The 23,300-nt window shown below is 42.7% G+C and overlaps 1 protein-coding gene across 3 annotated transcripts in view; it reads left to right on the top strand.

The window, feature by feature from the left end:
• Positions 1 to 5,096: 5,096 nt before the first annotated feature.
• LOC119031132 (alpha-2-macroglobulin) overlaps positions 5,097 to 23,300 on the top strand; it is a 35,116-nt gene continuing 16,912 nt past the window's right edge. The window contains exons 1-20 of one of the 3 annotated variants that reach the window (XM_037119368.1): positions 5,097 to 5,320; positions 7,290 to 7,470; positions 8,266 to 8,422; positions 9,447 to 9,499; positions 10,229 to 10,249; positions 11,364 to 11,532; positions 11,650 to 11,734; positions 12,933 to 13,053; positions 13,153 to 13,267; positions 13,356 to 13,465; positions 14,466 to 14,621; positions 14,919 to 15,158; positions 15,601 to 15,664; positions 16,523 to 16,668; positions 16,858 to 17,007; positions 17,232 to 17,474; positions 17,798 to 17,888; positions 18,203 to 18,344; positions 22,396 to 22,621; positions 22,798 to 22,924. In XM_037119368.1, the coding sequence (XP_036975263.1) occupies positions 5,238 to 5,320; positions 7,290 to 7,470; positions 8,266 to 8,422; positions 9,447 to 9,499; positions 10,229 to 10,249; positions 11,364 to 11,532; positions 11,650 to 11,734; positions 12,933 to 13,053; positions 13,153 to 13,267; positions 13,356 to 13,465; positions 14,466 to 14,621; positions 14,919 to 15,158; positions 15,601 to 15,664; positions 16,523 to 16,668; positions 16,858 to 17,007; positions 17,232 to 17,474; positions 17,798 to 17,888; positions 18,203 to 18,344; positions 22,396 to 22,621; positions 22,798 to 22,924 (2,680 nt within the window). In that variant the 5' untranslated portion in view covers positions 5,097 to 5,237. Of the gene's footprint in view, positions 5,321 to 7,289; positions 7,471 to 8,265; positions 8,423 to 9,446; positions 9,500 to 10,228; positions 10,250 to 11,363; positions 11,533 to 11,649; positions 11,735 to 12,932; positions 13,054 to 13,152; positions 13,268 to 13,355; positions 13,466 to 14,465; positions 14,622 to 14,918; positions 15,159 to 15,600; positions 15,665 to 16,522; positions 16,669 to 16,857; positions 17,008 to 17,231; positions 17,475 to 17,797; positions 17,889 to 17,990; positions 18,145 to 18,202; positions 18,345 to 22,395; positions 22,622 to 22,797; positions 22,925 to 23,300 lie in introns of all 3 variants that reach the window. The other 2 variants (XM_037119378.1, XM_037119359.1) reach the window with 2 other exon arrangements.

Below are 23,300 nucleotides of genomic sequence, written 5' to 3'. Positions count from 1 at the left end.
GCCCTGGTGATAGGCCGTGACTTAGGCGAGGATGCTGACCCAGCAGTGGCCTCCTAGGGTGTCAAAGAGCCTGGATACAGGTCAGTGGTTGGCCCTTGGGTCTGGCAAGGTTTTCTAATTCAAAAGCCTGTAGTTAGGGACCCATCCTTCTTCCTGACACAGACTACAGGTGCTCCATATGGTAATTTGGACTTAATTATCCACCCTTTAGCAAACAGGTATTAGATGTACGTATTCTTTTACCTCTTTGTAAAGGGGCTGGGGCACCGCGGCATATATTCGTTGAACTGGGATGCTATCCTTTAAAAAAAACTGCCATTCTTAGGCTGTGGATACACCCTATGTCCCCGTACAGCATCTGTTTCACCTCACCTATACGGCTAACATCCACAGGCAGGTGCCTCGGCACAGCAGTGGGTTGGCTACAGTTAGAGCTCAGTGGTGCTGTGGAGCCGACAGTACTGGCCTGAGCTCGGTTGTCCTCGCTGCTCAGCTTGTACATCTTAATTACTCTATTGATGGTTTCAATGGCGCTAGGGACAATGGAGCTGGGCTGGGTCACAGTGTTCATGGAATGGTTGGACACCAGCTCAAAGGGGTAACAAAGAGTCTATCTTTTTGTTGGATCTCCATTATTCCTTCTCAAATACTTAGCGGTTCCACGGGGCTAGTGTCTGGGTTGGGCTGAAAACAGCACAAGTGAGTCAGAGTCACTAATATCTGCTGGCACCCTACACATAATATGGCCAGGATAAATAGTGATTCCTTTCCTGCCTACCTTGAGTGTGGCATTTTGTTCTCCCTGTTTGTTCAGCCAGTATGAAACCCACTATCGCTTCTGCTCTAGCACTGTCAACTCTAAAGCACCGGCAAGTAGTTTGACAAGGATGGACATAACTTTAGGTCTGCTTTCATCGCTCGTAATTATTCCTGGATAACATTAAAACCAACTAATGGTCTCTCTAATGTCAGTCGGCTCACCAAGAAGGGTAACTAAATGGATAAATCTGGATCTTCATTACCTTGCAGGTTTACTATCACTTATATCCATCCATTATATATTATATATAAATATATATAAATATAAATATATATATTTCATCTCCTGTGACAGTAGTCACACTGAAGTCTTCCTTCATGAGTGCACTGAGTGTGCAAATCTCTTGTCCAGTTAAGCACTGGTCCTGCAAGGCACTATCAATGATGCTAACATTAGCTCCAGTATCTAACAGTTATAGTATAGCCATTCATGCTACATTTCAGTAAAGACTCCCAATGAGTTAATGAAGCCGTCTTGTGGTTGGGATGTGTGTCGTGCCCAGCCAGGGCTCACAGTCCTGCACTCCTTAGGCTTGGATCCCTTTTAACCAGGTCCCTCCACCTCTCGAGTCGCTTACTGGAAAACCCCCTTCACTCTGGGAACATGGTGTCACACTTTGATCTGAAGATCACTAGATCAGCATACGGTCCTTGCTCAGGCAATGCCAATCCCAAACGAGTCCCCAAAAATCTGTAACAGGCTCTGCTACGCTCGGCATGTAAATGGATAATTTACCTGTAAAACAGGAGAAACAATGAGGCAGAGGAATGTTGCTGGCATTCATCTTCAATCAAATTTTCAAATACTTTGTTTTCCTTTTTGTCTTACTCATCCACTTAAGTAAACCAAATTCTCTTTGGTTATATTTATAACATCATTCATCAAAATGTTACATATTCCATTAAAAGAAAACAATAAAGGCACATAAATCCTTAAAGAGATAAGGAAATGAATCCCCATGAAGGAATATATATATATATATATATATATATATATATATATATATATATATATATACCTCTCATCCCATATACTCATTCTGTACTCAGTCAGACTGGCAGGATAGCAGCTGATACCAGCGCATTAACATTCAAATGATACGTATATGACTGACCTTAGACCAACATGGCACATATTTTTATAAACAGAATATCCATAAAACACTTGAAATGCAAAACTAACCAAGTGCACAGGACCTGTAAACACACACACACAGATAAAATATTGTTATTTAACCCTGAGCCCTGATAGGTCTTAAAAAAAAAGGTGGAGGCTGGGGTGGTGGCTTTCCAGCGGCAGCAGTGTGTGGCAGCTTTTGAGTGTGAGGGAGTTAAACACACCGCTTTGTGGTGAGAATAGCTGTGATTAGTGTGGGACTGATTGGTAACAATGATTTCTGCTGATTACAGCTGGGGCATATCACTTGTGTCCTGCAGGAACTAACGCTAAGCTTCATGTGTTGAAATAGTTTCATTTGAACAATGACCCATGTTGGTATGAAAGCTCTTGCCAGTGGTATTTGCGCCTCAGTGGAGCCACAACAGGAGCCATCCAATTAACAGATAATGGTCAACTTGATTACTAGATATTGCTGCTTCAGTGCATGAACAGTCTTCATCTCTTCTCTACCACGTCATGTCCCAAAATAATCTCCCCACTGGACACGTAAAGAGGTAATCTTCCATTTCGAGGGAGACCTTGTTCGAGACCCCACATTTCATACACTTTAAAGTGTGCAGAATTAAGGCATTTAGAGATGAAGTTCCATGAAATACCCCTTGTGTCCCCCTCCTGATTTGTCTGTTCTGGGCTACTGTAGAAACATGGTGGTGCAACATGCCAGACTCTGTAGATAAACAAGGCTCATTCTATGGTAGCAAAGCACAATTCTTAATTCCAGGTGATTATACACTCCTGAAAACATACAATATTATAATCCATTTCTGCTACTTGACCCTCCCCCCCCATAACAAAAAATCCCACGACATTCTACACGCTGGACCTGCAGCAGTCTGTAGTTACCTAAAACTAAAAACACCAAAACCCCTAGTTTATCATGGTTTATGATCGCAGAATAAGATCAGTGCTTGCACAGTCGGTACAAGCAGGCTGAAATACTGCACATCGTTCTATTCTCTGCTCCATTCAGTCATTTATATGATTGACTTCTGGAGCAGCACAGATCAAAGGCAGGAGGAGACAAAAGATGAAAGCAGAGCTGGAGGACGACAGCCAAGAAAGTGTCACCTCACCATGCTGCCTGCAGCACATCCCAAAAGACCTGAAATGAATGAAAACTCCCCACAATACACTTTCAGCACTGCCCTGCATGTATTGTTATGTCAGTTTCTGAAGACTGGTCGGTCCAGGTATTTACCAACAGGTAAACACGTCCTGAACCAACCAGTAAGGTTTGTACTGGTTGGTAAAAATGTAACTATCTGACCTAACCAGACCTGTGTCTGCGGGGAAATGGTTGGTTCATTTCCACGCAGACACACCGTGAAATGAAACGAATGTCTGCACTAATCTGTATTCTGCCTCCTGTCCACGCTGAGGAATGAACAGGGGGAGCGTGGCGTGGCAGACGGATAATGTTTTAATATCCTGACAGAGATTCTCCTCGTGTTCAGCCTCTCCTGGGTCTCAGCTGTCCTTGACACACGATGTCATGAGCCAGATTCCTCCAGCTGTGTGTTTGTGTGACTCTGATTGGTTGAGTCTCGCTGTTGCCAAAAAGATACAGGTAGGACAGCTTCAGTCCATCTGCCTGCAGGGTCCTGAGGTACAGGGAGGAGGTCAGGTTATTTGTTTGGGGTGCTTGGACCATGTTCCATTAACCGTGCAGCTCAAGTTAAATTACTGGATAAACACTGTATTACTCTAGGTATCTATGCAGGTGTAGAAATCAGAGTACACACAATATAGGAAACATGCATACACAGTCTTTTTTCATCAGATGTATTTAACCTCACATATGTCTTTTCCTCATACATCTCAATCATCCTGAAATTTTTCATCTGGCCATCCCCACAATTCACAATAAATAACACCTCATGGTGTTTATTCCTCCAGAAGGTCTGGCTCTGCACCCAACTCTCTCCTCCAGAGTGGGAGGCTCTGAGCTGCTGAGCAGTAGCATTTTAAATCCTGCATTGTTTGGTAGTTATTAATCTTCTTTACTGCCTTTAATGGCACATTGCTACATGTGTTGTTGTGCTACCATAACCAGCTGCTGATCACTGAAATAGCTAGCGCGAAACCAACAGCAGAATGTGTATTACTTGGCCCGCGTGCTCGCCCACACTCATGAGCATCCTCATGCGTTAACACAAGTATGCTAATTAAATGGGAGTCCACTCATAAAACACAGAGCATCAATCAACCTGCACCTCCCCTGGGAGATCAGACAGCAGAGCTGAACAACTGGAATGCCAGAAATCCACTGTACCATCCAACGTCAAGATCACTTCTGGGACGATTAATGTGGCTCCACATTCCCGCTCAAAATGACCAGGTGGAAATTCTACACTAAAACTGACTAATCTGAGGCTAAAAACAGTTCAGTGTCTGCACAGTCCACATCAACAGTTAGCCAGTTCAATTTAGAAATGCATCATTTCCACCCTTACGTCCAGATATGTCCAGTCACAGTGCTGGCTTTTATTGCATCAGTTCAGTCATGCTTTTATAAAAAGCCTCTTGTGACTCTGACTCAAGGGCCATATACACACAGCTGATTACATGAAGGGCCAGACTGCCCCATATGTACTGTTTCTTGGATGATGCATAGACAAAGAGTGGCTGTGGAATGCATACTTATAAAAGTCATTATTCATACATCCTTCAAAAGGCAGACATGATTGCAGGGGGGCTGTGTGGAGACACTGAGGGCCTCACATGCAGTGAGACCTCCCGTCTTATCTCCGGTGTCTTCAATACTCGGCCTGCTGCAGTCAGGCCTGTTGTTGCTCAACCTGCATGAAATTGCACGGTCATCATGCCTGTATCACACACTGGCTCCTTTTCACCTTCCCCGCCACCCACTCCTCCCAGCCCCCACTCACTGCGGCTTGGACTTCTGTCCAATTCTACAGAAACTGGAGGAGTTGATGGCTGGCTGCCGCCAGGACTGCCTCAGTCAACTTTTGGGAAATGCAACTCTTTTGGGAATAGGGAGGAGGCTGCAGAGGTCCAACGAACTCAGGGGGGAGTGACTGAAGAGGGAGGGGGGCTGGCGGTGGTTTGGGGGTATAAACGGCGAGCCACCGCCCCCTCCGTTTGAGCAACTTTGTGCCCCGCGCACATCCGTCAGTGTCTGAGAGTCCGGCCCACGGCGGGGTTGCAGGTTGGAAGCGCGTCCTCCTCTGGTGCTGCCCTGCTCCGCTCCGGTTGTCCCGCTGCTTGCTGCGCAGACATGGCACCTCTCCTCCGAATGTTCGCCGTCATCATCGCATCGACGCTCCTGCAAACTGCGACATCGGCCCACCTCAATGACACGTAAGTAAAAAACAACAACAACAACAACAAAAAAAACCCCAAACAAACAGTAGCGTTGTGAAGAGGTTACAGGGTGTCGCCTCTCACGTCGCCTGCAAAAGTTTGTTGTGTGCGTCACGCCGGTGGACGCCAGGTGCGCGCGCCACTGTTTGCCGGAGAAGAAGCTGCGTGATGAAGTCATCAAGAGGTCGAAATGATGTCGCGCTGTGGCAGGCTCTGTTTCAGCCAGGACCAAAAACCCTGCATCGTTCCACTGGCGGGGCACAAAGTCCGGCGGTGGCCTCAGGATCCTGTTATGCAATACAATGTGTGTGTGTGTGTGTGTGTGTGTGTGTGAGACAGAGTTCCTTCATCTGCTACCATTTAAAACCATTTGATAAATAACCTGCTGGTAGCCTCTCACATTGCTTAGTGGACCGGTGAGTGATGAGGACTGAGCTAGTCGTTTTCAGTGGTCAGTGTGAATGGAACACTGTATTTGTTCCTCACAATGCTGTTTTTAGGCTCCACAGCCAACCAGCTCTGAGTCCCACATACCAACTCACTATCAGTGCATATTGATCTGGCTCTGACCTTTGTTTCTGCCTCTGTGTGTTATCTGCTCCGTGGTCGTCGTGATTCAAATAACTTTTCATTGTGTGGTATCAGAGTCAAATGACTTTTAATCAGCATGCAACTGCCTCTCTGGCTAGAATGGCATCAATATTCTCCGCAGCGCCACCCAAAACTCAATTAAATGTGTCCTTTACTTCTCATTGGCAGCAGCAGGCCCCTGTGTGCCAGCCAGCCTCAAACACACACTAATGAGCAGAGTGGTTGGTTGAGTCCAGATAGTGTGGTTGTTGAGCGTCCCCCCATGTATTTTACATGAGAAACTTTAAAAAAAAAATAGCACACCACATTACAAATACTGCCAGCTGTTCCCTTGGTGGAAGATGTATTCTGATCTTTTACTTTAAGATAAAATATGCAACCTATTTTGCATTAAAATCCAAAAACGATCAAGTGTCCAAACCAAAGAAATCCATATCTGATGCAGATTATATAATGTATGGAAATACGTTGCCTCATCTGCTAACCGGATTTCCCATGATTCCATGCTGCTTCACAACTTCATTAAACTACATCTTTTTTTGTCCTCATTGTTTTGATTAAGAGACCCCTAGTGGCAGATAATGTATACTGTGCATTAAAGTGAAAGTAAAGTATTATGATCCAGATGTACTTACACTTGTTCGGCAACTGGCAACTAGCGTTCTCGCTAAATGAGCCAACAAACTTCTTGTGTTTTCTTCTTTTTAACTCTGTGTTGGTCTCCACCAGATAAGATATTTGGCTCTGCTCACTGTGTTCACTGGCTAACACTAGCCACTGACTGTGTGCTGTCTGGTGCTGGGCGGGTAATTCAGTTCAGTGGGTTTTCAGAGGTTTTCCGCTGTTCAACAGCTGCCTGCTGGGACAGGAAGAAAAAAAGACTGGACACAAAACGGCTACACTGTGGGCACTGTGAGCCTGAACCAGAACTGTAGTTATGGAGAACCAAAGTGTTCACTGCCTGACTTAATTTAATTTAATTTAAAGGGTAATTCCACCATCATTACAGCTGTTGGGGAGCTCTGCTGCATTTGTGAAAAAATCGTATAAAGTCCTCTGTGGCTCCAGAGGATGCATGTAATCTGATAAAAAACTGCCTCCAGTGATGTCACTCAGAGGCTATATTGCATTGTGGGTAATGGATGCCTGAGAACCTTCATCAACAATTGATATAGGACCATTATTTCAATTACAAAACGCATAGAAAGGACCATTGTAATGATTAAACTCACTAAAAATGCACTAAAATCTCTGCTGTCTACTGTAGCACATTCACGGTTATCTTTTCAAGCTTTGTTCAGATCTGTCCCCAGTGATGCGGTTCGAATCACATCCCTTTCCATTGAATGTAATATCTCACTCTCTCTCCCTGCAGTATTTTTGCAGTGACTGTGAGCTCCCAGGTGAGAGGAGGCAAACAGGAGACCCTGTGTGCTCAGATCCACGGCCCCACGGAGCCCGTCACCCTGACCGTCACCCTCGAAGTGGATGCTAGCAGCACCGTCATCCTGGAGGAGGCTGTCAAACAGGACTTTTACCGCTGCTTAACCTTCCAGGTCTGACTCAACATATGCACATACTTTGTAGTAATTTGCAGAGTGATGTATGATGTTTCACGACATACAAAACACAGTGTAATTTCCTCTCTCTTGCCTGTAGCCCCCCATTTAAACTAATTATGTACCTAAATATCCAGTCGGCGCCATGATGGAGGCTGTCAAGGCCAAATTACTGCTCTGGTTTCCGTCACACCGCTGCTTGCTGTTACGCAACTCACGGGCCTTGCTCCATATTGATGCAAAATGACCTGCCGACCCCAATCAGCTCTGTGACAATAGCACTTAATTTCACTTCGCTCCCCAGTGTTTGGCCCTGCTGTAGGGCCAGTCTGGCATTTGATTCTCTGCAGCTAAACAAAGGCAGCTTTCTGCCAGAGGCTCGTCATGTACCTGCATTCCTCTGGAAAACACCCCCTGCCCCCTACCCTTTAGACCATTCACACACAACTTTTGGAAGTGGTTCCAGTCCCTGTTATGTAATAGTAACTCCATTAGCAAGTGAAAACATATGCTATGCAATGACGGCATTTCAGAATTGACCCCGTGAAGGTCTGTTATTGCTCAATTTCAGCAGAGGATTTTTGTCCAAGCTATTCTGAAATGATTGTATGTGGCAGATGCTGCAAACACACTCTGAGGAAGGGTCACATACGATCTAGAAAAGTGCTTGTCAGCTGTGCACAAATTGTGGTTCTGTACAATTTCAAAATGAAAAAGCCCTCCCCTCTCCCCTCTCCACCCTCAAACATCCACTGGCCTTCTCTCACAGATGTGTGTTTTCTGGTATTGTAGGTCCCTCCAGTGCGCACCAGGAAAGTGGCATCCATTAATGTCACTATTCAGGGTGAGAGCGCCTCCATGAGTAAGAAGACCAAAATCCTCATTGAGCCTGCTGCTTTCATCCATATCATCCAGACTGATAAACCGATCTACAAACCTGGACAGACTGGTAAGTGTCACATGTGGTGGTGCTATTACTCCAACCACGTCCACCAGGAGGATATTTAAAGTGTTGCAGCTTCTTGCTGTCTGGTAGAATCGTTGCCACTGCAGTGGTACTGTTCATACAACCCACACTACCCTCTCTCTCCTCTCTGCACTTCTTACCAATTCAGCTGCACTTGCACAATTTTGAGCTATATTACAATATCTGCATAATGCTGAGCCACTACTTGACAACTTTAGGAATTACGTCTATATTCAGCACACAGAAAAATTGTGGTTCCTCAAGAATTCTTGGCAGAAGTTGTATTCATTAAAATATTTTTTTTTTAAAAACCATCCGTCAAATCACAGTTAAAAGCCCAATGCATGGTGTTATGTAGATTTTCCTTACAGGGACAATACAGCCCAAAATCCGAAATCCACATTTTTCGTCTAACCTGCATCATAATTGTGTGAGCTGCCGAGTTTTGGAGATGTGGACCACATATGTTTCAATCCTCTTGAATATAATGGAACTAGATGGCATTGAATGGCATTTGAAAGACTTGCAGCAATGTCTCTTTTCTAGAAATCATGAGCTGGTTACTAAGCTCGCCACACAGAAAGAAGTTATGAATCTATTCATCGATGAGAGGCTGGCTAACTGAGCTAGCCAAGGTTACAGCTCAGCTGAGGAGGGCGTCGGTTTAAAGGGGACTGTTGGTGCCATTCTAGTATTCACTTCAAAAAGCTGAGACAATGGTTTGGCCAACTTGTTGCCTCTATGTGATGCTAGCAGTGGTATAAGGACTGCTATTACTTGAAGGTGATGTAAATGATGTCATCGGGGTTACATTTAGACACTGGGATGTCCTCAGAGTTATTCATCTTGTGCTTGGGGATTTCTGCTCTTTAAAGTCAGGATGATGTTAGGAACTTTTTTTTAAGTGTTTTCTCATAAGTCCTTTAACTTCATGGAGCGGCAACCATAAAGTGAACTGATTGACGCTTGAGTGATGATTGAATTGATTTCCTTCTTCTCTTCAAAGTCCAGTTCCGAATCGTCTCCATGGATGCCAACTTCATCCCTGTAGCTCGAGTGGTGAGTATTATTTACTCATTCTCGCCCCTGCAAAGCCTGATAATGTACGATGTGTGTCATCATTCCAGCCAGTGAAGTTTGTAGTCTGGTGTGATTTCTACCGAGCAGTCGGTGAATCTGCAGAGCGAGGTCTATTTTGGTTCAGGAGAGTGGGAGGTGAAGGGAGGGCTGTTTGTTGATTTTGAAGACAGCGTGGGTGTAAAGCGCTGTGTGGAGTAGTGTGATAAACATGCTGTCAGAGTTCATTTGGCACACACTGCATTTGACCCAAACATCTGAATCAATACGAGCTGAAGGCCTTTTGCGGTTGTGTTGAGAGGCTGAAAACATCAGTGCGTGCGGTGAAGGTGAATTTCATTCAGAGGCATCATATGATGAGGCTAGATTGCTGAAAAGTAGTAAGTCCTTTCAGCTTTAAAGGTGACGGTCCCATAGGAAACAGTAAAACTGTTCATTCAGTATATGAGTAAAATATCAAAACACCGAATGTGAATCAGAAATCTCTTTGGATTTTTGGTGGTAGTTTGAGTTTTCTTTGTCTCTCTTCTATTTATTTATAAAATTATATTAAGCTATGGAAAAAAAAAAATCACATTTGGGTATTTGAGAAAAAGAGGGGCGTTGTCACATTTATGGGTACACTTTAATGTAATCTAATTGAATATTTTGTGTATTGTGCAACTTCTGTGTGCACCTGATTTCATACAACCGTTTTTTTTTCTTTTTCAGTACAAAGTAGTGGAGCTCCAGGTAAGATTCACTGAAGTCATTGTGTGTCATTGTGATGTTATAGAATTTTTTTTGACAACAGTGTGATATTTGCTGATATCAAAGTCTGCCATGAAATTATTTAAATTTGATTGTGCAGATGTATCATTTCACAGTCGGTCACAGAAAATGCTATAAAACTGCTGTAAAAAGTAAAAAGCAACACCTAAATAATTGTAAGGGGTTAAGTGCAGTTAAGTCTAACACACATAAAACACGGCTCATCAACAAGAACGTTTAAAGGGTGTCAAATTTTGATCAATAATATCTTAAACAGTTGTTTTTTACATGTCATCATTATTAGCATAAACCAATGCCGTTTTACACAGCATAAATTAGCTCATCAGTTAGCTTAATCTTCATGGCTCAAAGGTGTAATATGTAAGAATTTAAATTGCAGACATTCAAAACTAAAATGACCAATATGCTGTAAAGAAATGACAGTTTTGATGTTACAATGTCTAAATTTTGCGTTGGAGAGATTTCTGCTCAAGTTGACGTGCTTACCGGCCCTGGCAGAACCGAGTCTGGACTGCTAGCTTCACTGCCATCTGAGCTAAATGGCTACCGGCAGCAACGGTTGGCAACAGAATCGGCCACCTGTTGAGCAACAAGCTAGCAGACTGCTGAGTGAGATGTCCTGTGTGTCTGTTGACCCATCTTGCTCTGAAATCCATGGGTGGATGTTGTGAAGTGCTAAGACTAGAAAAGGCGCTATACAAGTACTGTCCATTATCACTGACTCGATAAGGATCCAGATAAAATGTTACACCTCTATTTGACACCCTTTATTACGCTACTTAAAACTACACTGAAATCGCAGTACTGCACTAAAGTACATAAACAGAATAGATGGGTACGGTATAAGATTACAAGGGAAGTGTGATCTAATGGTTCTGGTGCTTTAATTGGATCACTCTAAACTGGGCGGGGTTTCAGTAACATCTGTAGTATGTGTTCACCGCCGCCCTCACCTGCTCATGAGCATAGCTAGGAGAAGCACCAGGTCAGAGGAAGGAATGAATAAATTGGAAAACCAGGCTGTTTTCTGAACATGTGATAATCATCATTTTTGACAAAAACTGTCTTGATGTAGGATCCCAATTCAAATCGAATCGCCCAGTGGTTGGACAAGGCCCTTGTTAGTGGCATCCTTGATCTTTCCCACCCAGTGATTCCCGAGGCGATGCAAGGAAGCTACATGATCACCGCCTCAACAGACAAAGGAGAGCAAATATCCCACAGCTTTGACATCAAGGAATACGGTCTGCTGCAGTTAAATTCTCGAAAGAATAATCATCTCACAGTTGACAAAATATAAAGTGTTTAATATGTTTAAACTTCCAGCTGTAATATTTTTGATTGTGTCTCTTTTGCTTTAGTTTTGCCAAAGTATGAAGTAAAAGTTCACCTACCCAGTGTGATTTCCATCCTGGACCAAGAGGCAACGCTTAGGATCTGTGGAAAGTGAGTGTCCCATAATCATGACAGAGTTTAAAAATATGTCAGTCTTAAACCGCACCACTGAAGAGGTGAAAACCATCCAAGGACGAGCAACACTACGAGACATCTTGTAATTCTGTTGTGTCCATATGTCTGAGAGTGTCAAACTGCATATTACACCATTATTGATACGATTAATTTTATCTATGTGTCATTTTTCAACAAGTCCACTTGGCTTTAGCTATCACCAGTTAGTGATGTCTGTGCCCTTCAAACACCAAAAAGATAAAGCAAGCAAGCTAGGCTAACTGCTAACCTGGATGTTTGTTCCCAGTGGATGTTACTGTTTGAATTCACAGCAAATCGTGTTGAATGAATGGTAAATGGACTTGCTTTTATATGGTGCTTTTGTAGTCTACTGATCGCTAGAAATGCTTTACAACACTTATACCATTCACACACTAATGGCAGAGGCAGCCATGCAAGGCCAACCTGCTCATCAGGAGCAATTTGGGGTTCAGTGTCTTGCTCAAGGATACTTTGACATGCAGCTGGGGGAGGCAGGGTTTCGAACCATGTGACCTTCCAAGTACAAGATGACCTGATCTACCTCCTGGGCTACAGCCCCCCCACTTACACGATCAATCACAAGATTAAAAGGACAGACATCTAAAGGGAGTAACATTGATATTTCGATGCAGTGCATTGTCCTGGATCATTAAACCACTGTGGATTGTACGGTGGTACCTCAATAGATCAGACTTGATCTAGCGCACCCCATGGGTCCTTGATGGGATTGGGAGTTTGGTTGCCAGGTCGCACCTTTGTCATGTTCCTGACGATATCAGTGGTTTTAATGTGTGTATGAATTGCTCAAATCAAAGATGGAGAAAAGAAAATGCAGCTATCGATTGAAGCGAGATGACAGCATGTTTTCAGTGGCTGCCAATGTAGTTATTACAACAGTCAAATAACCAATGACGACATAAACATTGGCCGAACTAAACCATCATGCTCCCTGGAGAAAAGGTAGCCAGCAAGTGTCATCCACATGTGCCAAGATGGATACTGTGCTGTTTGTTGCTTTCTCAGTCAGTACTACATTTTCTGTCTTCTGGAAAATTTCCCCCAGAAAAGCTTAATCTCCACCTAACACCCTACTTGTGTGACTCATGCTTAAATTTGGTTAGCTTCTAATTAAAATCTTCTCTGTATCCTGCAGATACACTTACGGGAAACCCGTTGTTGGTTCGGTGCGGGCTGTGTTTTGCAGAAGCGTCATTCGATTTCACTGGTATACAAGTTTCCAAGAAACTGACCTCTGCAAGACATATGAAATGACGGTGAGTGTTCCACATACAAAATATGATTTGCCATTGTTACAGTACTTGCACCAATTATGAATATTGAGTTTGAAATGAACTGTTGTTATCACTTTCTAGACGGATAAAAGTGGTTGCGCTTCGAAAACTGTGAACCTGACGGAGTTTTCCCTCACCAAGAGCATGTACGATGACAGTTTTGACGTTAGTGCTGAAATGGAGGAATATGGCACAGGTACGTTGAGTGAATGCCGGATACTGTTCATGAAGTAATCGCCACTAGTTCCTGATGAGCTGTGATCTGTATGCTTGCTACCATCTAGGGGTCATTCTTAAAGGCAGTGGGCGGGCCAGCTTCAGCAGTCAGATCAGAACTGTCACCTTTGAGGATGTACCTGCAGCGTACAAGCCTGGCATCCCATTCGAGGGAAAGGTAATCCGTCTCATTAATGACCATTGGGAGCTACAGCCTGCTGTCAGCACAGCACAAAGATGCATGCTTTTTATCCATGCTAGTGGTATGGCCCTTAACATCACAGTATCAGTCGGCTGCTTGGTCCATCATTTGGTCCAGAATTTTCCCGGCATCACAGGATCAATTTGCAAATACAAATGAGTCTAGAACCACTCAGTTGTGTGAAGAAGCACTTTGGTAGCTAATATGACAGCAGAACACGTATGTAGATGAACATGTAGAGATGGATGTACCTACCAATCCAAATGAAACATGAGAGTGCAGATTCATCTGGTTCCCAAGCTGGTCCAGACGGGAATATCTCAGCGAATATTGGGTGAGTTCCACAACACAATAACGGCGCCACCGTGAGGTCACCAAGCAAACTGCAGGTGGCAATGTGTGTGAGTTAGTTTGTTGGTCCATCACTCCAGACTGAAATTTCTGTTCTGCAGATGAAATGTATCAGTATTAATTGATTGAACTGACTAGAAATGTTACAGACAATCGTGTTCCTCTTAGGATGTTTTTCTTATATAATATTTGCGATCCATAGCCACCAATACTTTGGTTTATGACCAAAAACCTGCAAGTCAATGACGTTCCCATTGGCCCTGGCTATACTTGGTGTAGTGACATATACTAATGAGTGTTAAACACAGACACTGTGATCATGGTACATATTATACCTGCTTAACATAGTCATTGTTGGAATTAGGGAAGGATATAGTTAATATTTTAAGGGCGCTCTTACGTTTGGAAAGATATGAACTTGTTTCTTATACAAAAGACTTGTTGCACTTGTAGCAATTTGAGCATCATCCACATTGAGTTTAGTGTAACCAATCTTCAGATCACTTGTAAAAAATAATTACATTTATTGCTCTCTGTCAGGATGTTAGAGAGATGTTCTACAAATATAACAAAACAGCTTTCACCAACACTAGCTGTAACCCTAAACTGTCTGATTTGTTTGCAGGTCAAAGTGGTCGGCCCAGACTCCAAACCTGTCTCCAATGAGGCAGTGTACCTGTTTGCGTTTGACTCACAAAACTTAACACTCACTACAGACACCAAAGGCATGGCTTCATTTTCTCTGGACACCACCCTCTGGACAGACACTGTGACTCTAAAGGTAGGTCACAGCTTTCCAGAGCCTTTTTTTCCCCCCAGAAGAATCAGTTTAGCTGATGGCTTCCTATTAGTAACTGGTTCAGTAATTGTCAGTTATACAGTCAATATCTAATTAAAGAAACTTTCCATTGTATTGATCATGTTGGAGTACAGAACCACACAGACCTAAATTCTTATTGGATTCATCCATTTTTTTGATTGGTTTAATATATTTGTTCATAGTTAAGAGCAAGAGGCTGATAAGTGAAGGTTGTTGAGTGAAAATCTGACCTTTGACCTCTGGCTGTCATGTCAACAGGCGAGGTCCAGAAAGACGGAGGAGAATGAGCCATATGTGGCCAATGTGCGCAGACCAGACTACAGGTCAGCCTACCACCACGCCGCAGCATTTTACTCCAAGAGCAGCAGCTTTCTGAAGCTCATGCAGGTCAACCAGGAGATCTCCTGTGACAGAGATGCCACTGTGCGTGCTCAGTACATCATCCAGGGGGAGGAGCTAAAGAAGGGACCAGAAGTAGAGGTTGACTTCTTTTACCTGGTAAGATTCATTTGATGGCTAATGAGCTATACTGTCTACTTGGTTTAGCTTTTCAACTTAGTGCTCATTTGGAGGAAGCTGTTGTAGCTGAATGGGTTGAGTATTGGACATACTCATTTTTTATTTTTTATTTATTTTTATTTTTTTTATAGTTTTCAGTTTGCTGTCTCAGGTTAGGTTCAGGAAAAGAGATTTTTGGTTTAACATACACCTTTTCACGACATTAACCACATGTTAGAAAGAATAACAAATATGCATTTTCCAGCCCTTTTTCTGATTTGCAAGGCTATGACATTAAAAAAAAAAAGATTATGATGTTAATATGATGTTCCAGCAATAGCACCAACTCTGCAATATTAGATGGTTCCTAACACCTGATTCCTCCCTATTATGTGAAGGACGCATTCAATTTCTCTGCCTTTCTCTGTTTGTTTCAATGTAGGTGGTGTCCAGAGGTGGAATTGTGCAGCACGGTCGGGTGTCAGCAGCTGTTAAAGGAGGAACTGGTAAAAGCCAATATTATAATAAAGATGGCTGTCTTTAGTGTTAACATTGATGGTAGACTGTATTTCTATTTTTGTCAGCAAATGCTAAGAAAAGACCACAGTCGGCACTATTGAACTGATCATATTAAGTGTTTTCACATCAATAAGCTACACATGTGATACGAACATGGGCATTATATTTTTTACTGCCGGATCGTGCGTGCTATTGTAGTTAAAATAACTGAGCTTAATAATGTATATATTTGTATATTTGACACTAGATCACATGACCACTACTAGGCTAACAGTCAGCATTTCGGTGTCTGTCACTGTTTCGGTTTGCTCTCATCAGTGTTGTTTCCAGCAGCGGCAGCTTTTTACATTGAAAAAGGACAAAGATTTCCACCGTGTGCAAACTGCTCAGCATCAAATAGAATCAGAGCTAGAGAGAGAGTGATCATTCGATTTGCTTGCCCTCTTGGCATTTGTTAACATAATAAACACAGCATATATGCTGGGGTTATGCTTTTCCCAACTTTCCTGGCCAACCACAAGTAGCTAACCTGTGTCAGTAGCATAATGGTTAAGGCATGGACCACATAACCTTAAATGGCTGGTCTGGTTCCAGCCGGGGACCTTCCCTCCCCTACATTTCCCATTTATTTATTATTTTAAAGCTAATTTTCAAGTTAGCTACAGGCTAACCTTGCCGATAATTATTGACCCATATGCAGTAAATACTTATAATATATCTGTATAATAAATATTATACAGATATCTCAGTTGTTATCAGGAGAATGAGGAAAAAAAATATGTATTTTGATTGTGAACTACGGGCCACATGTCACATATCCATGTCTTTCTCTGTTTCTGCCTCAGTCAACAGGGGAGAGGTTTCCATCCCACTCCGTCAGGTTACCAACCTGGCACCATTTGCCCAGGTGGTAGTTTACACTGTGATGCCCAGTGGAGAGACCGTGGCTGACAGCCAGGATTACCCCATTCAACTCTGCCTCAATAACAAGGTACCACCCCAGTACCGCTCCATCTGGACTTTTTTTATAACATAAATCTACAATAAATGAGCCCAAGTCTTTTTCACATACAATGTAGTATGACGACGCATGCATTTTAGGTTATTTTAAGTCGAATACTGAGCCTCTTTTAACCAGTTCTCCGACTAATGTGTCTCCACTTTGGTGTGTGCTGTGTAGGTGTCTCTGAAGTTTCCATCCCTCCAGGAGCTTCCAGCAGAGAAGACGACACTCAGTCTGCAGGCACACCCAGGCTCCATGTGCTCTGTCAGAGCCATCGACCAGAGCGTCCTCCTGCTGCAGTCAGAGCAGGAGCTCACGGTGGACTATGTACGACACTAACGCTCAGGGTTTATCTTGACCCGTGATAGCATCTGGTGCTCTTATTGTAACACAAACAATGTCTGGCTTGCTTTCAGAGATGAGTGGAAATAATGCCAATAACTGTGCCAATACAAACTACATTTTGTAGATAAATAAAATAATATTAAGGTCATGAATTTGTGGATTTTGCCCGACTTACCCAGGCCCATGGACGTGTGTTTTTTGTGCAGGTGTACAGCCAGCTGCCTTTGCAGAAGCTGTCAGGATACAGCTATGAAGTGGAAGACTTTGAGCCGTATCCATGCTTCCCTTTGCCAATGCCAGAACCAGAGCCTGAACCAGAGCCTGAACCAGAGCCTGAACCAGAACCAGACCTGGCGATTGAGCTCGGACTGGAGGCGTCTGATCGAACAAAGCGCTCAGTCTACTTTGGACAGCCCAATCAGAAGAATGATGTCTACAGCATCTTTAAAGTATAGAATTGGTTATTTGGATTGGCTATTAAATAGTAGGCTGGAGGGTGATTATTTGAAATGTATAGTTAGTTCATATAAATGTCATTGTCAACTACTGAAGACTTATGAAGGTGTTGAAGGGTTGTCCCATTCAGCCCATGTTGCTCTATTTTGAGGGGCAACTGGGTTCACTCAAATTAAGGGTAAGGGTGAAGATTGTTAATGGGATTGGGCCTGTGATTTGTAGTTATCTTCTGTGTATGAATCATTTACATTAAGGGACAATCTCTTAACTGATTTTAAAATCTCTCTCTCTCTTTCTCTCTGTCTCGCACTTCTAGGATATTGGAATCAAAATTCTGACCAACTCCGATGTGAAAAAGCCTTATAACTGCCATGACAGGAGTTATGACTTAATGTACTATGATGCTGGTATGTTTGATGGTTTTCCACTGATGTGTGCTTTGATTTCACTGTACATTGATATTAACCCCAGAACGAGAAACTACCCTTTAGAATGTAAACTTCTCTTAGAGATGGAGTCTGGTGGTGTTTTTCTAGAAGAAGCAGATTATGGTGATCCATTTGCAAAGTCCCAGATGATCGTTACAGATCCAGCTGGAATGACCAAGGAGACTATTAGAACATACTTCCCTGAGACCTGGATCTGGGAGCTGGTTACTGTTGGGTAAGTTTAGTTGTGAATTGATTTTTTTTTTTCTTCTTTTCAATCCATGTGTTTTTAGATGTCTTAGACTCTCCGGTTCCCATGGCCTTCAACATGATGCCTCAGAGCTCAGGTGGTGTGAAAGGTAAAGAGGAGGAGAAGAAGGAGACCGTCAGGACATTCTTCCCTGAAACCTGGATCTGGGATCTAGTTACCGTGGGGTAATCCTAATATATCATATGAAAACACGTTTTTTCAGATTTTTTTTGTCTTTTTAACACGAGCAACAAATGTGTTAGACTGTTATATTACTGTTATTTTCAGTCGTATAACAGTCGTCATCATTGCCTGGTCTTTTAGTCATTTAACAATGTAGACTAGGGATGGCTCGATACCACTTTTTCATGTCTGATATCGATAAGACAGCAGAGCATCTGCTGATTCTGACATCAATGTGATACAGCCTTTCCCCCTGTCTTAAATGACAAAGGTATAGATATAGACCTAGCCATTCAAAAACATGCTTAAACTGCAGAACAAATATTCTGCTTCTCTAAAAGAAGAAATGCATAGACAACATCATTTATCAGTTTTACAGGAGTGCTGCTTCTTTTTATTTTGACTTCTTTACACGCAGAAATTTTTTTCCCCACAGTACTATCGAAAATCACAAAGTGGCTCAGCTAATTCAGTCACAAACACATTTCATTCCCTATAACTTCTTCACAATAAAAGACCCCCATTATATAGTCATTTAAAAGCTTTGTGTGTGTGTGTGTGTGTGTGTGTGTGTGTGTGTGTGTGTGTGTGTGTGTGTGTGTGTGTGTGTGGAAAGGAGTTCTTTGGTGTAGGCTATTATTCTCTTGCTATTTACCACAAATTAGTTTCCACATCTTAACATGATATCTAGTCATACCGACATCAGGCTACAGCCTCTACATGTACCTTACGCTGTAATTTGATAGTGTCGGCGACGCTTGGTGAGCTGGTGCTCACAACTGGATGCTTTCGGTTCAGATGTTCAATCATTGTTGACGTGCTGTTGTGGTGCACCAGTTCTGCTCTGCGGTAGACACATTGCACTTTTTTATCTTCATCTTCATTTTAAGTGTGAAATGATCTCAAGCTTTGGACATTCTCGACTTTTACGGACGGCTTCTTGGCTCTCCGCCATCGCGTTAACTCAGTTCTGAATGTAGTGGTGTGTGTCCACAATAACAGTCCGTGTGGAAAAATTAACTCTGACATAATGCTGGTGATAGGAATTAAATGGATCCTTGAGGCAGAGATTTTGCTTCGACCATTTTTTTGTAATCAAATTATTCGAGTTACTCGAGTAATCGTTGCAGCTCTAGTGCACACATAAACAAACACACACCTTTACTCCCGGTGTTAGAAATAGTTGGAATAATAACAGGCCTGTAATTTTCGTTATGCATTATTTGGTATTGTTGTTTAATAATGCAGAATTATTTTTTAGTAGATTACTCAATTAATCGATGGGATAATCGGTAGAATACTCGATTAAAGCAAAAATTCGATAGCTGCAGCCCTAATTCAGTCAGAAGCTACATAAGTCCTGAGAGCTGAGCACATTGACTTTTAACTATGTCTTTCTCTCAGGTTTCCTGCACAAACATGAGTTCAGTATTGATTTTAGGGGGAGACGAGTACTTGTTACGGTTTGGTTTCAGTCACTGTGGCCCACTTGGAGGCAGCGTGGGCCCGGCTTGGACCTACTCTGGAGCCGGCCCGTCTCAACTTGACGCAGTAAAACTGGTGATGGATGTGCGACTCAGCGCTCCCAAATGTGCCAGTGGAAAAAACCTAAAAAAGACTCAACATACTCAGTGTTTCTGCAAGTGTTCAATCAAATTTGTGGTGTTGAAGATTCAAAAATGGTGCCGCCAACCCTCGAAACACTTGCACTGCATAAATTGCACTCAGCTGGTTTGCTTTTTTCCTCCATTAGCTTAAAGTAATTTCAGACAGTTGACATGATGAGAGTCTAACTCAAGCTCGCTCCAGCTAGTCACATCACACATGCTGCTCTCTTTACTCCATGTCATGCATAGTTAAAGCATTTATGGGAGAGTTCAGGCAAATAAATCAGATTGGATTATACATTCTCTCCTCTCAGGTATGTGATCGAGTGATTTTGGCCAATATCTGACCGATACTGAGTATCAGATTGCCACATCCCCAGCTCAGTTGAGACACCTCTAAAATGGAATTACTGTCCAAGACCCAAAGATGTTTGGTTTTCAAGGACAATCAAGAGAAAAACAGCAAATATGCACATTTCAGATATTACTTGATAAATACTTTAATTGTTCCAAATCATGTATATTTTATTATAAAAAGGTCTCTATGGGGCTGGCATATATGGATTTAGAATTATAAAGATAATTTTGGGCTGTCACACAATACATATATCTCGATATTCTGACTATTGGCACTTTCAATATGGTTACAAGAATTGATGGGTGTCTAGGGCAGGCTCATTCCCTAACACAAGTGTATAAAGACTGGCTGGCAGTGTATAGTGTGGGCTTACCTCTGGTCTATGAACAACAGCGAGCTCTGACCGTTGGCTCCCCATGAGTGGCCGGCCCCAGGGATGTCGGCACAGGTCTCCTTAAAGATTTTGGTGGTTGGTAGTCAAAACAGAACAAAAAGATGGAGGGAATGGGTTTCTGTCTTCACAGCAACGCAGTTGCTCTGATGTCGGGTCTCAAACATGGTTCAGCGATAAAATCCACACTGGATGCAGTTATCCAGCTTAATTATCACACCAAGGACCGGATTAATCGACAAGCCCCACCCACTGCCAGCCAGCCAAATCAGTATCAAAAATATAATATAACGATATATTTTTAATCATTATTCATCAGTAATGTGGATATAATGACTGAGTGGGTAAAGACAAGTATTAGAACAAGTAGAACAGTGTGGTGAGTTCAGAAAATAACATCCCTTTACTGTACTGAGCCTTTAAAACCAGGAAAAGACAACACTTGTGACTTGAAATCATATAATGATATGCAAAATCTGAGATGAATGGTCTCATATCATGATGATGATAAGAAATATTGCCCAACCATACATTTATATTATTTATTAAGAATTGCACACAGAAAAACCCTGCAGTCAATCTGCTCGAACAGGACCGTGGTCACAGATTTATGTGACATCACATATTTCCCCTCAAAAAAGCCCTCTGACGAATAACATAAATTGTTCTTACTTGCTGATTGACTAATTGATTAATTGTTTCAGTGCTACGACATCTGTCATTAGTTGTTTCTAGTCAGGCGAGTGGCATGGCAGCATCAGCCTCCACTTCGTCAACTCCTCTTCATCCACAATTTCACGAGAATTGACTTGATGGGAGATTTCAGACTGGACATTCATGGCCCTCACAGAATGCAACTTAATGATTTTGGTAATCTCACTAATGCCTCCATGAGGTCGACGGGCTTGTTTTAAGGTTGCATTGATGCGCTGTCAGTAGAGCGATCACTTTGTCCCAACTGAAATATCTCAACGATTGAATAGAATTCTGTAGAGACATTTATGATCCTCAGAAGCAACCATGACTTTAGTGATCATCATTTTTTTCCTTTATCACCATCAGCAAGTCGACTTTGTTGGCTTTTACTGAAATATCCTGTTTGATGATTGATTTCATTTAGATCTGATATTCATTCATAACAGCTGAACAGCTGAATCCAAATGATTTTTGAGATCCTCTGACTTCACCACCATGCAGTCTACGTTTGGGCCAACATTTGGATGGATTGGCATGAAGTTTGCAACTATTCAGACATTAATTAAACCCTTCAGATGATTTGTAATAACTTCAGCTCGATCTAAGCTATGATTATAAACATGGTCACCATCATACCAACTCTGAGGCAGCCTCACTGAGCTGCGAGCACGACTGTCAGCTCTTTGTCTAGGGCATAGCTGCCCTACTTGTACTCCACTTTCACTTCATGCTTGATTCCTCTTGTACTGTGCCTGTATAGTTTACTTGATTGTTTTCTCATATTCAATAGTTTGCACTTTCTTAGTGCATGTCTGTGTTGTGTTTTTATGATCAGGACCCCAGGAGGGCTAGAGGCACATCCATGTGCTTCTGATGGGGATCGTTGGATAAACAGATCACGATCTCATGATATTGCATATTTGTGTCGGAAGTCATAAGTATGCAAACTTCATGCTACTTGAACTGGTTTCAGTCTGACTCTTGCTCATGTGTTTGCACAGAGACAGTGGGTCAGTGGATGTGGAGAAGACAGTCCCTGACACCATCACAAAGTGGGCAGCCGGAGCTTTCTGTGTCTCCTCGGTGGGCTTCGGCGTGTCGCCCAACATTGGACTGACTGCCTTCCAGCCATTCTTTGTCAGTCTCACTTTGCCCTACTCTGTCATCCGAGGGGAGGTGTTCACACTCAAAGCCACGGTCTTCAACTATCTCTCCAAGTGCATCATGGTAGGTTTTTAAGCTCTAACACACAGCAGTTGTATGGATGGATTCACGAGTATGAGGATGTCTGGGTATGATTGGTAGACCAAGTTGTCTTGGTGTTTGGATAGATATGCAAACAGAAAGACTGTGCGTATTTTTGCTTCTGAGACTGAGTATGCTTTGTGTTTGTGTGTCTGCAGGTGAAAGTTACACTGACTGATTCAGACCAGTACACCTTCAGGAACTGTGAGGGCTGCCAGTACAACGTGTGTCTGTGTGGGGAGGAGAGCAGGACCTTCTCGTGGATTGTAACGCCGACCGCTCTAGGTAGAATATGACGCCGGCTCAATTCAGATTGTTTTTGATATTTTGCTGCAAAATGTGTGAGCCTGTCAAAGACACCATGTGCTTTTTGACGAGATACTGTATGTTCCTGTGGTGGTCTGGACATGTGAACATGAACAGATTTAATGACCATTACTTTGCAGCACCAAAGGAATCTCCATCCCATTTACTATATAACACGATACACTATGATAACACTTGAACTGAGTTCCTCTCTACCAAGAACAAGAGATCTTTTCTCATTTTGATGTCAAGTGATGGTGTTGTGGGGTAATGCAGCTGGGAATGCAGATTGATATGAGAACCAGCGGTGTTGGGACGTACACTGTAGTTCTGTTGCCTTTTCACTTATGCTTAC

The sequence above is a fragment of the Acanthopagrus latus genome, chromosome 2 (assembly GCF_904848185.1).
Source record: "Acanthopagrus latus isolate v.2019 chromosome 2, fAcaLat1.1, whole genome shotgun sequence".
Lineage (NCBI taxonomy): Eukaryota > Metazoa > Chordata > Actinopteri > Spariformes > Sparidae > Acanthopagrus > Acanthopagrus latus.
The sequence above is the reverse complement of the archived record's forward strand: the minus strand, read 5'-3'. Positions and strand labels throughout refer to the sequence as shown.